Source organism: Dendropsophus ebraccatus, chromosome 15 (assembly GCF_027789765.1).
Source record: "Dendropsophus ebraccatus isolate aDenEbr1 chromosome 15, aDenEbr1.pat, whole genome shotgun sequence".
Classification (NCBI taxonomy): domain Eukaryota; kingdom Metazoa; phylum Chordata; class Amphibia; order Anura; family Hylidae; genus Dendropsophus; species Dendropsophus ebraccatus.
This window is the reverse complement of record NC_091468.1, coordinates 15,911,415-15,923,942: the sequence shown is the minus strand read 5'-3', so window position 1 is coordinate 15,923,942 and position 12,528 is coordinate 15,911,415. Positions and strand designations below refer to the sequence as shown.

The window sequence follows — 12,528 nt, the reverse complement described above, 5'->3', positions numbered from 1 at the left end:
AATGATCAGCTGACGAGCAAATGATTGCTCGCTCATTGGTCGATCGTTGTCTTTATTACATGGGCGATAGCTTGATAGCCTGATTTGGCAGATAATCGCTCTGTGTAATAGGCCCCTAAGCCATTTAGAGCATTATTACAGGGGGCGATTATTGAGCGAATTACCGTTTGAATTTAAACGATAATCGTTTTGTGTAAACACAGGAAACCAAGCGAACGAGAAATCACTCATTGTTCGTTTGATGCGGACAAATTGCGGTGTCTAATAGGATCCTAATATACAGTAAAAAATTAAAGCCCAACAACATTAAAACATATAAAACACATCCACATATATAGTATGATTTTATTTTGCTCTTAAAATGTCAAAAAAATACTGTCATGAGACAGGAATGCATGAGATAGAAATGGCTCAAACATCTTCACATGAAACACGCCGATTCAGATTTCATTCACAATTTTTGAACCTGAAACATCTACAGTTACATAGTTAAAACGCTTTCCATCCATAAATCACATATTTATTATTATTATTTTTTAATAAACAGTAGTTGCCATTACATACGGGGATAAGGCTTGTTGCATATTTGTCATTTTATAAGCCTCCGCTTTCTATTCTTTTGTAGTAACAGCAACTTAAACTTTCCCTCCCAAACAGCTGCGTATTTATCATTACGTTTGAAATTTTTGAAAAAAATTGCAAAAATGTATTTTTTAAAATATTATTCAGGCCTAGATATTTTTTAGAAAATGGAGTAGGCATCACATAATAAATACACATCTTGTTTGGAATGAGATTTTTTTTTACATTTTTTATTATTCCTCAAAATTGAGGATTTTTTTTAAAGTTTTTTTTTTTTAGGACCAATGTAAACAAGAGAATACATCCATGTAAATCTAGAGATAAATGTATGTGTACATACTCCTGTATGCACATACATATATGAAGATAGACAAATATAATCTAGACACATACATAAACATTTTGCCATATAACATTACTGAAGATATGTTTGTGTATGCGACGTCCTTTGGGCGGCCCCTGTTATCTTCTATGACCCTTATCTGTAGAAATTCTCCTGAGAAGATACTGGAAGGGAATGACATTTTCAGATGCACTTTGGAATGGCGCAATGATGTAAACTCTTGCACACTTAAGACTTGTGCATGAAAAAAAAAATTGCTCATCTAAAATATGAACAAACGTACATAAAACAGTCTTAAGTTTAAAAAAAAAAAAAATATCACTAAGTAAATGCATTTTTTAAAAACATTTCCCATAAAGGGATTTGGCTGTATGAGAAATGCATTTTTTGGGAAAAAAAAAAAAATCCTACTATAAACCTATCTGAGCTTCTATTTCATTACAATTCTAATTTAAAAAAAAAAAAAATCACTTAGAAACGCCAAGCACCATCAGTGACCGTGATTTTTTTCTAACCTTTAACTACTGAGTGATTAAATTATAATCCTAATGACAATCATAATTCTTCCCCTGCCCCTCCCCCATGAGAACTTTTATCTGTTCACCTTTGTGAATAGACATGCAATACGTGAATTAAGATCACAAAAAAAAAGTTCCAAAAAATTGCTTGGTCAGGATAAAGCAAAATCTTATTAAATAGGCTGCTATATATAGTTGTTAGGCAATAAAAAGAGTCCTTACAAAAAGGTAGGTAGCAGCACTTAGGGCAAACTTGGTACGGCAAACGTTATTGAAAAAAATCGGTATGAAAATTGCATAATGTTGACCAAAGTCGCTCTGAAAGATGAGCGCAGGTTCTGGGATTTTATTTTTTACCTGAAAAATAATCCACAGTGGATCACCCTTTGGCCTCTGATGCACCTGGTAAATGATTCTGTCTCATTTGTAAGTATGTCTTCGGTAAATCATGTTTGCGTTTTCTATTCAAGATTTTTAAACTTTATTGACCCAGTTTGACCCTAAAAAAAAATAGTATATACAACAAACCATTTGTGACATCGGTTCTTAAGTCTATCATCGACTACGCTGTTGGTTTTATTTCTTGTTTTGTTGTCCATCTTCCAGCTTTGACTTTTTCTGGAGCTCGTGTACAGTTTCCCGGAGCCTACATCACACAAGTATAGTGTCATATTCCAGCCAAATATTCTTCTGCTAGTTAAACCCTCTTCCCATAACGAAAGCTCACACACCAGGTACAAAAACAAAGAACAGAAAAAGAAACAAACTGTTAACTATTACGCTGTTAAGACACTGGTGAATCTTCTCCCTGGGTTTCCGCTAGGGTCGGAGAATCGGTGGACTCCTCGGTAATTTCACTAGAAGCTTCCTGACCGTTTTCCTCCAGGGGTTCTTGACTGCTCTCCTCACTTTGCACCTCGTTCTGATAATCCGTGCCTACCGTGTTCACTACTTCGGCATCTTCTGTTGGTAAAGGAGATTCTACCGATGCCGTGACTTCTTCAATGGCGGGTTGTGACTCGGAGGTAGGGGAAATTTCCTGCATAACCTTCTCGGTTACAGTTGGTGTATTGGCATTTATTTCGACTATGTTGTCATTTTGAGATAGTGACACTTTTTCTATGAGTCTCCATTGAATGATGCTCATGTCCTTCCCTCCCGTTGAAATCAGGTGGCCATCACTGTGGGTAAAGCTTACATTGGTTACGTGACTGCTATGGGCACTGTACTTGTGACTTGGAGCCTGTCAAAGAAAAAATATATGTTAAAAAAAAAAACAAAAAAAACAAAGGGCAAAGTTTTAAAAAAGTAATGATACAGTTGCTTTAGTTGGAATAGTAGCACTAAGGAATTTCCATAGGTCTAGAAGGCAGCCATACACTTTCAGTAACTGTCAGTTCTCTCTCCAATCCTCCCCATACATTTGAATGTTTGGCACGGCCGAAGAGTCACATGTTCCCTATAAGAGGAGTAGGGGGTAAACCGCAGACAGACAGCAGCTTATGTCTCAGGAATAAAAGGGCCAAGTGGTGAAAATCCAGCACACCCAATCCTTCTCTCATCTTCTGCTGGGAAGTGAGATTGCCGCAATATGTCTTATAGTGGCAGCTTTGGACAACTTTATTAAAAGGTGTATGGGAACCTTATTCAACTAAAAAAAACAAACTTTTCATAATATGTTGCTGCCTATGGTGAGACTAACAATTCCTTCCATCATTTATTAGCCAGTCAGTTTCCTTCCCCCAGTTCTGAGCTGCTGTTTTCTGGTGAGAACACAAAACTGTACATGAGCTTCTCTCTTTCTCCCCTTTCTTCTCCCTCTCTTCAGAGATGGCTAACAAGTCCCTATCTGCAACTCTGTAATGCTGAGTAATCACAGTAAGTTTATCAGCAACTTGACCTTAGATTAACCCCTTCCAGGATCACAAAGAAGCAGCAAAGTTGCAGATAAAGCCTGCTATGGACTTGTTTACATCAGTAGTTTCAGAAGGGTGGGGGGAGGAGAGGGAGACAGAGAAAGGCTCACATAGATTTTTGGTGTCTTCAGCAGAAAGCAGCAGCTGAAAACTGCTGACTAGCTAATAATTATGGAATTGTTTTTCAGTCTCACCATGGGCAACATATCAAAGTTTGAGTGGAATACCCTTAACCCCTTAGCGACCCATGACGTATCTGATACGTCATGGTGCCGCAGGGGGTGTTCAGAGAGGGGTGTAGCCGGGACCCCGCTCTGAACGGCGCTGATCCCGGCTGTATGTGCAGCCGGGAAGTGCCTCTATTAGCCGGTGCGGGTCCCATAGCCGCGCCGGCTAATTAAGCCTCTAAATGCAGCTTCTCCTATCCGTGGCGGGCCTCAGCATCGCAAAGATGCTGATCCCGGCTCAGCAATAGATTGCTGTGGCCTGCAGCAGGCCAAAGCAATCTATGATCGATGTAATCGATCTTTGCTGTGTATATACACAGCATTGATCTCTATGAGAGATCATTGCTGTGTATATACAAGTCCCCCAGGGGGACTTCTAGTTAAAGTAAAAATAAAAGTAAAATTTTTTTTTTATTACTAAAAAGCCCCCTCCCCTAATAAAAGTCCAAATCACCCCCTTTTCCCATTTTACAAATATAAACAAACATGTTTGGTATCGCCGCACACGTAATCGCCCAAACTATTAATTAATCACATTCCTGATCTCGCACAGTAAACGGCATCAGCGCAAAAAAATTTCAAAAAGTAAAATTGCGCATTTTTGGTCCATCAAATCCAGAAAAAAATTAATAAAAAGTGATCAAAAAGTTGCATATGTGCAATCAAGGTACCGATAGAAAGTACATGTCATGGTGCAAAAAATAACACCTCACCCTACCCCATAGACCCAAGAATAAAAGCGCTATAAGCCTGGGAATAGAGCGATTTTAAGGATTATATATTAACAATGGTTTGAATTTTTTACAGGCCATCAGATAATATAAAAGTTATACATGTTACATATCGTTGTAATCATAACTTGAGGAACATGCATAACAAGTCAGTTTTACCATAGGGAGAACGGCGTAAACGCAAAACTCCCCGAAATCAAAACAAATTCCTTTTCTTTTTCAATTTGACAGCGCAAATTATTTTTTTCCGGTTTCGCAGCATATGTTATGGAAAAATAATGCCTGTCATTGCAAAGTACAATTGGTTTCGCAAAAAATAAGGGCTCATATGGGTCTCTAGGTGAAAAAATGCAAGTGCTATGGACTTTTAAACAATGTGGAAAAAGCAAAAGTGCAAAAACAAAATTGGCTTTGACCTTAAGGGGTTAAACACAGTGGACTCTTCAAATGTTGCTAAACTTTAATTCCCATTGTCCTGGGAGCTGCAGTTCTGCACAGCCTGGAGAACTCCACGTTGGAAGCCATTGCATTTGCATAAGCCTGAAGTGTCATATTAAAAGAGTTAGAAAATCCACACCACCTATATGTGGCTGCCAATTCTTCATCTTTGCTGTCCCAGCTAGTTAGAACATCCAAAAAGTGCCTCCATTCTACAGCTTTACATTTATGAACAATTACCAAAAGGCTATGTGTAGCAGCAATCTAAGACAGTGTCTGATATCTCCTGTGGGTGTACACAAGTATTACCACAGTCATATAATTGTAGATAACTATTAAGTACAATAATAACCATCACAGTATGCATTGTAATTACCTTTGGTTTAGAGCATGGATACTGAAATAGATGGACCTTACAGAAGTCATCAGCAAGAGCAATAACCTTTCTGTTGTGAGATCTTACTAGGGCGTTAATATCTGTGCCATCTGATCCTTCTGGCCACACACCTAAAAGGACAGATAGAATATTTAATTACAAGCCAATAAGTATAGAAACCTGTGCGTGTGTAACTGAGCAACCAAATGCACCAAGAAAGCTCCTGGTGCACATGTCAGAAGGATCCATATTGATGCCAGCCACCCGATGGAAGCCAATATGTTCTTTAGGCCTTAATTTAGTATCGTCAACTCTGCACTTTTTTGGCTGCATAGAATGCTTTAGTAAATAGGCAGAAAATGAGCTGTGAGCCATACCTACTGGGAAGGTCCCAGCCCCATCTTATCTACATGTGGGAGTTGCTTTTCACTGTAATTCTAACTAAAGCAAAATAGAAATGAGTGAATTAGTTATTTCGGCAATCCACTTATCAGCCTGCTGCCTTTTAACTGACTGCCACTCCTCCCTGGATGCTGGGAAAAGCTGAATCCAGTCCTGGGAAACTGTTGGCAGTTTGCCAGGACTGGATCCAGCACCTTTTCCCAGCACCCAGAAAGAAGCGGCAGTCAGTTAAAAGGCAGCAGGCTGATAAGTGGATGGCCGAAATAACTATTACTGTAAATTCACTCATCTCTATACAGCAGTGTTTAACTCCAATTTTCAACGACAACCAACAGGTCATGATCTGTGAATTTCCTTAGTATTTTACAGATAATCTAATTATAGAAATCGTCTCAACAGGGACTTCATCAAACTACCTAAACAGGAACACCCCTTCCACATCAACTAAAAAGGGAAAAATGAGACATATGTTGTATACGAACACAAGAAATAGCAAAGTCCTCAGTAGCACTCAAAAAGCCGTAGGGGCCAATACTGGCTTCCCTCAGGACGCAGCTTTCACCCAGGTCGTGGATCCCAGTCGGCCCAATCAAGTCCAAAATAGAGAAAAAAAGCGGATGACAGCGTCCAACATAAAAACTTTGGTCTTTATTCCTCCATAAAACAATGCAGTAATGTTTCGACTCTTGCAAGTCTTTTTCAGACTTTTGAAAGTTTGAAAAAGACTCGCAAGAGTCAAAACATTACTGCATTTTTTTATGGAGGAAGAAAGACCAAGGTTTTTATGTTGGACGCTGTCATCCGCTTTTTTTCTATTTTTTTTATATGTTGTATACAAGTCAGAAATCCTTTTTGACTTCTTTGCAAAAGAAGCTCAGAAAAGCTGATGTCATTTACAGGGATAAGGCCTCTGGTGGTGTACCAGCTCCTGGACTCCTAGTGATGAGAACAGCAGATACGTCTCTATAGAAGTGTTGAGCAAACCTGTCAGAATGTCTGTGTTCAGCAATGTTAGCCAAACCTGACCACTCTGTTTGATTTCCCACGGTTGCAGAAGATTGATGGGAGTCCAGGAAAACATGGATACAGCCACAGACTGTACCCATGTTTTCCTGGCAGACCTAGGGCGGCATCCATCTTCTGCAGCTGCGGGGATTGAAACACAGAGCATTGGGATTAGGCTAACGTTGCCGAACCCAAACAGTTTGTCAGGTTTGCTCAACACTACTCTACAGAAGAGTTACTATAAAGAAGTACTATAAATCCCACTGCACTCATGATCTCCCCTCGGAGATGTAAAATGTAAAAACTCAGGATGAATACAAAGAACAATAAAAAAAACAATAAATGGCCACTGACCAAATACATGAAATCCTAGCACACATGTGTACGTTGCCCAGTCGATGTCTTTGCAGTCTGAACGATTCCGAATTAATTTACAACCACTTGGAATGTCCCCTGGAGGTAAAAACAGCAAGAAGAAAGGAAATTCTGTTATTACATATACTACAGATATCAGAGGAAGAAAATACACTCCATTCAACATTAGAGACGGTCATGGCAGACACTCTGGATCGATCGCATGGCGTTTCACTTTTATCATTGTTGGCAACTAGAGTTAGGCGAACCTGATTGTGTAGCATTTGCTTAACCGTGGCTGCTAAAGATGGATGCAGCCCTAGGAAACAGATAGTGCCATAGGCTGTATCCATGTTTTCTAGGACTCCCTAGGGCTGCATCCAGCTTCACCAGCCACCACTAAACAAATGCTGCACGCTTGAGTTCAGACAGACCAGAAGGTGCTCGGAGTTTGCTCCTTCATCAGCTGATTGCAATATCTTTTGCATGGAAGAATAATTAAAGCTTAAAATTTGTAGGTAAACGTTAACACGGGGCAATTTATCTGTCTCTACCATTAAAGAGATCATTAATCAGCTCCCCCCCCCCTTCGTGAAGAGTCAATGCAGTGTTGTAAGTTATCTATTGAATACTGGGAATGAAACTGTATGTGATGTATTCTTCCATGCAAATCAACCATAGCCAAAAAAAAACGCCTTATTGCTTTTAATTTTCTTCCCGTTGGGGCACCAAGTGTAATCTAGGGTAGTGGTATATCGACGCAACATTTAGCTACTTACAGTATAATATTTCATAGTCTCCGGAGTTTGACATTATGTATTTGTTATCTGGGGACCAGTCGAGGTGTGTAATGTAACTGGAATGTCCCTAAAAAACAAAACAGAGTCTGGTGTTAGTAACTTGTGCGTTATCGAAGAATGTCAAACTTTTTTTTTTTTTTTTTTTTTTTTAAAGTAGAAAAGTAAAAGCAGCACAAGTCCCTTTCACTCATCTGCTTTACTCACAGTGCACTTTCCATAGCGGCTATATTTTCTTCCATTCTCTGAGACATTGTAGAGGTAAATGAAGTTATCATGTGAACCCACGGCAAGCAGGGTTCCATCTGCAGCAGGAAAAAAAGATTTATATCAATCTCAATGTGCATACAGCCGTAATATTAATATAAGAACCTATTCTATACTAATGTAACTTAAGTATAGTATAATCCAATTAAAGCCCAACTGAAAAGATCTACAAGAAATTTGCAGGACAAATAAACAAAATGGTGCATATGACCAAAGGAGAACAATCTATGAAGAATATGCAATAGAAATAGAGAAGTTCAGGTAAAAACACCTCTACCTAAGGTTTTAAGGGGGCAGTTGGGGTCTTGCAGCATAATTCGAAAACTAAAATAAAAATCTTATCCACATGGAAAGTACCAGAATTCATTACAGATTTACCAAAATTGTTTAGCAAAACAAAAACAAAAAAAAACCCCTCTCCTCCCGGATCTCTGACACGTCAGCTAGGGGTCCAGATTTATGGTATCTCTACTGCAGAAAAGAATGGTGACACTTTTGGAGGAAAAATAAAAAAAAATATGTTTTTTTCCTAATTCTGGATCTTTAACCCCTTGCCTCTGCAGCCTATTTTGGCCATTTTTTATTTTTTCCTCCTCACCTTATAAGAGCCATAACTAGAGATGAGCGAACCTGGAGCATGCTGGAGTCCATTCGAACCCGAACTTTCGGCATTTGATTAGCGGTGGCTGCTGAAGTTAGATAAAGCCCTAAGGCTATGTGGAAATCATGGATATAGTCATTGGCTGTATCCATGTTTTCCAGACAACCTTAGAGCTTTATCCAAGTTCAGCAGCCCCCGCTAATCAAATACCGAACGTTCGGGTTCGGATCGACTCGAACTCGAACCAGGTTCGCTCATCTCTAGCCATAACGCTTTCATTTGTCCACCCAAAGGGCTGGTTGGGGAGTCATTTTTTGCCCACCAATTGATCAAATAGAATGTACCTTCTTACCACAATAGGGTATGTGCAAACTAAGGAACCGCGACGGAAAACCCGCACACGGACTCTGGCGGCCGTGAGAGTCTCCGCCTGTGTCACAGACTTAATTCTATGCACAAATGGATTACGCCTTCTGCCAGAAGAACTGACGGATTCCGCCTTACGCCAAAAGAACTGGAGAGCCGGTGCAAGCTGCGGAATCCGCGACTGGTTTTCTATCACGATTCCTTAGTGTGCACATACCCTTAAGGTGAACCCCAAGAGATAGTCCCTATACAAGCAAAGGCTTCTCACGGACTCTCGGTCTACAAAGCCAGGAACACAGGATCCAACTAAGCTCTGTTAAAATCATCAACAGGAGATGGGTGGAGTGCAAGCTAAAAGGAGGCACCCCTCCCCCAGACTTCTAGTTTGAGAGATGCCATTGCTAGTATAGGGACCAACCCTCTGGGGTTCACCTTAACGTGGTGAGATGGTACATTCTATTCGATCAAAGGGTTTGCTGAGAACCTCACTTTTAAAAGAGTCTTTAGAACGTGTTTTTATCGTGTGTACAACTGAGGGAGTATATGGGCTGAGACCTGACACTTGCAGGTTGCTGCAACAGTTTTTCTATTTTTGTCTGCAGGTTGAACGCTGCCGTGGCTAACATTCACAGTGTGAACAAGAGTTAGGGGAGTTTTGGCTATTTTTTTGCTTTTATAAGTGTCATTTGTTAATTTTTTTTTTAACTATTTTCGCACAGCATTGATCAGTATTATCTGAGATCTTCTCATGAGGCAGACTACGAGAAGATCGTAGAGGTGACTGCACGGAGGTAAGTGCGAGACCTCTGTCAGACAGGGAAAACTATCAGGATCCCCGCAGTCACAGTGAGGAGGTCCCGATCGGACAGTGACAGGAGTGAAGCTCCTGTTACTGATAGTTAAACACAGCATTTAAGCTGTCATGGCAGGCAGCACAATCTCTGCTGGCAGTCATTAACTGTGAGGACCTAGCAGCTGATCCTCACCTTTGACAATGCAAGCTGAGCTAGTCTTATAGAGCCCCTGTACATTATGATGTACTGGTATGTCATGATGCTGGAAATCACTCCTTTTCATGATGCGTCGGTATCTAATTTTGCATCAAGGGGGAAGTTGTCCAGCATTTAAAAAAAAAAACAAAAAACACAGCACCACAAATGTCCGCAGATTGTGTATTACAATTTAACTCCATTGACTTTAATGGAACTGAGCTGCAATATAATGTGCAGATGAAGGACTTTTTTCCAGTCCTGGTCACCCCTTTTAATGCACAGAAGTGTATCAGAGTTGGAGGAATTTGCATTTTGACACTTATTGCCCCTTTAACCTGATAAAAGCATCAGAGGAGGAAGAAGAAACCCTCTACAGAATGGCAGAAAACTACTTGTCATGCAGATACTTCGGGTAGGTCGACAGATGTGTTTTCACTATTGATATTCTACGTGTCAAATAGTGAACATACTGTAGTCCTTATCCGAATGTTCTGGGAATGCAGCCGAGATGAGGATGGTGACCTGGACACAATGTTACAGGCAACAATCATTTACTGACTGCTAACAAGGAGTCACTCACCGACTGAGTATCGCATCACCGAGAGCTGCTCATTACCATCTGTGTGTATGGAAACCAGATCCCTCGTCTCTGCATCCAGGACAAACCATCTACAAAGTAAAGTAAACGGGTCTTGTGGGTTACTGAAAGCACGGAAACTCGGGTGGGGAAAAAAAAAAGTAAAGTGCCTTAAAGGGTATATGCCCTATAACTCCAGCTAATTTGAGAGTATTTGTTTGAACTGATGAATGTCTTATTAAGGCTTTCCTTTTTGTACAAGTTGACTCTTGCAATGGAAAGTCACATACAACTAATAGGCACACAAAAGGTGCATATGCCTTAGATAACAATTTAGCAGTACCCAACACTTGGGGTCCTATTAGATGGGCCATCAATATTGTAAACGAGCGCCGATCTGCTAGATCGGGCTCCTTTACTGGGCCTATTACATGGCCGAATAATCATTTAGCAAAAGCTGCATGGACATAGTTAGCGTAGCGATGTCCGTACAGCCTTGACCAAACAGTTAATAAATTACCTCTCCACTCTGTCTTCTCCTGCGCTCAACATGCTTCCTGGTCTTGCAGCTGCAGAGCGGTCTGTCAGCTCAGACAGGCCGCTCAGCCAATCACTGACCGCGGTGGTCCCGGTCAGTGATTGGCTGTGCGGCCTGTCAGCTCAGACAGGCCGCTCTGAACCTACAGCAGCGACGCAGAGTCATATGCAGTGCGCAGGAGAACAAATGTGGACAGATAATGTATTAACTGTTTGTTTAATCAGCAGCCGCACACTATTACTACAGGTAGTGGTGTGCAGTCAGCAGCCAATGATTTTAGGTCTGGACCTAAAGAAAAAAAAATCAGCCGATGAACGATTCATTGGCTGACCGTTGTGTCTATTACATGGATCCTTAATTGCTTGTAGATATGTAGATACATACACATATACACACACTATAATATATATATATATATATATATACACACACACACACACATATATATGTGTGCGTCAGTGGTAAAGAAGATTCTACGTACACATTATATCACAACAATGCTGAAATAGCATGAATAGTTTGAACAGTGTTCTGCTGAATGCACAAATGGTACCAAGTTCAGCAACCTATGGCCAACGTTACGTCTCCTCCTTCACCTATACTAGCTGGCATGAAGGTACAATGATGATGCTATTGTGTTTTGTAGTCTGTAGACAGACACCACTGCAACCTGTAGTTATGATGGGCATTTCTGAACAAAGGTTAGTTGGATTACTATACATTCACAGAGCTGCTCAGGGAGTCATCTGCAGTACAAAATTGAGGTTGGAGCTCACAGACACTAAAACCAAATCTCAACACTAAAAAGTAATTACCTCCCCGAATGAGTTCCAATAGCTACAACTATTCCACTTGGATGGAAGTCTGCACAGTGTCCAGGTTCCTGGAAAAAAAATATAATAAAAAACATAAGATCGACAGCTCAAATTCCAGAGGTTTGTCACTTGCTCCAACAGAGAACAAAAAGAGGAGAAACTAAACTATAAAGTAATCCAAACACACTATTCGGTGATTAAGGACCAAAGAAGACTCAAATACTTAAAAGTTGGTGGCACTTTTTTTTTTTGTTAAAAGGAGGCCCCCACCCCACAAAAAAAAAGTTAGTGAACCACATATTTAATGCAGTCAGTGGTTCACTGTGTGGGGACCTAAAAGCAAGTGTTCGGCTTTCCTGCAGTTCCTCTACATTACAGCAAGTATTACACAATCCTTACTGTAATGAAAGAGCTGTCTGTCAAGGTCCTCCACCATATTGATGGGGGCCCCTTCATGGGACTTCATAAACCAGACAAAGAATTTCCCAAACTTTTAAATTTGTCTACTTACATCTAGAACTCTGGTCCATTCCAGCGTATGATCTACTGAATTCCATAGACAGACCTGCTTGTCTTGAGCACATGTTAAGAGAAGATCTTTGAAAGGGTGAGTTGCCAGTCCCCAGAGTTCATCCGTGTGACCCTGCATTTTACAAGGAATCCTGTTACCAACGAGTTTTACA

General features: G+C 40.4%; 1 protein-coding gene across 4 annotated transcripts in view; it reads right to left on the bottom strand.

Annotated features, from left to right (window-relative positions):
- Nucleotides 1-331: 331 nt before the first annotated feature.
- Nucleotides 332-12,528, bottom strand: part of EML4 (EMAP like 4) — a 131,156-nt gene continuing 118,959 nt past the window's right edge. For all 4 annotated transcript variants that reach the window (XM_069955262.1, XM_069955266.1, XM_069955265.1 and 1 more), the window contains 8 exons: nucleotides 12,357-12,488; nucleotides 11,846-11,913; nucleotides 10,496-10,584; nucleotides 7,897-7,994; nucleotides 7,672-7,759; nucleotides 6,893-6,991; nucleotides 5,132-5,262; nucleotides 332-2,686 (listed from right to left, as the gene is read on the bottom strand). In XM_069955262.1, coding sequence (XP_069811363.1) covers nucleotides 2,228-2,686; nucleotides 5,132-5,262; nucleotides 6,893-6,991; nucleotides 7,672-7,759; nucleotides 7,897-7,994; nucleotides 10,496-10,584; nucleotides 11,846-11,913; nucleotides 12,357-12,488 — 1,164 coding nt within the window. In that variant the 3' untranslated portion in view covers nucleotides 332-2,227. The remainder of the gene's footprint in view (nucleotides 2,687-5,131; nucleotides 5,263-6,892; nucleotides 6,992-7,671; nucleotides 7,760-7,896; nucleotides 7,995-10,495; nucleotides 10,585-11,845; nucleotides 11,914-12,356; nucleotides 12,489-12,528) is intronic.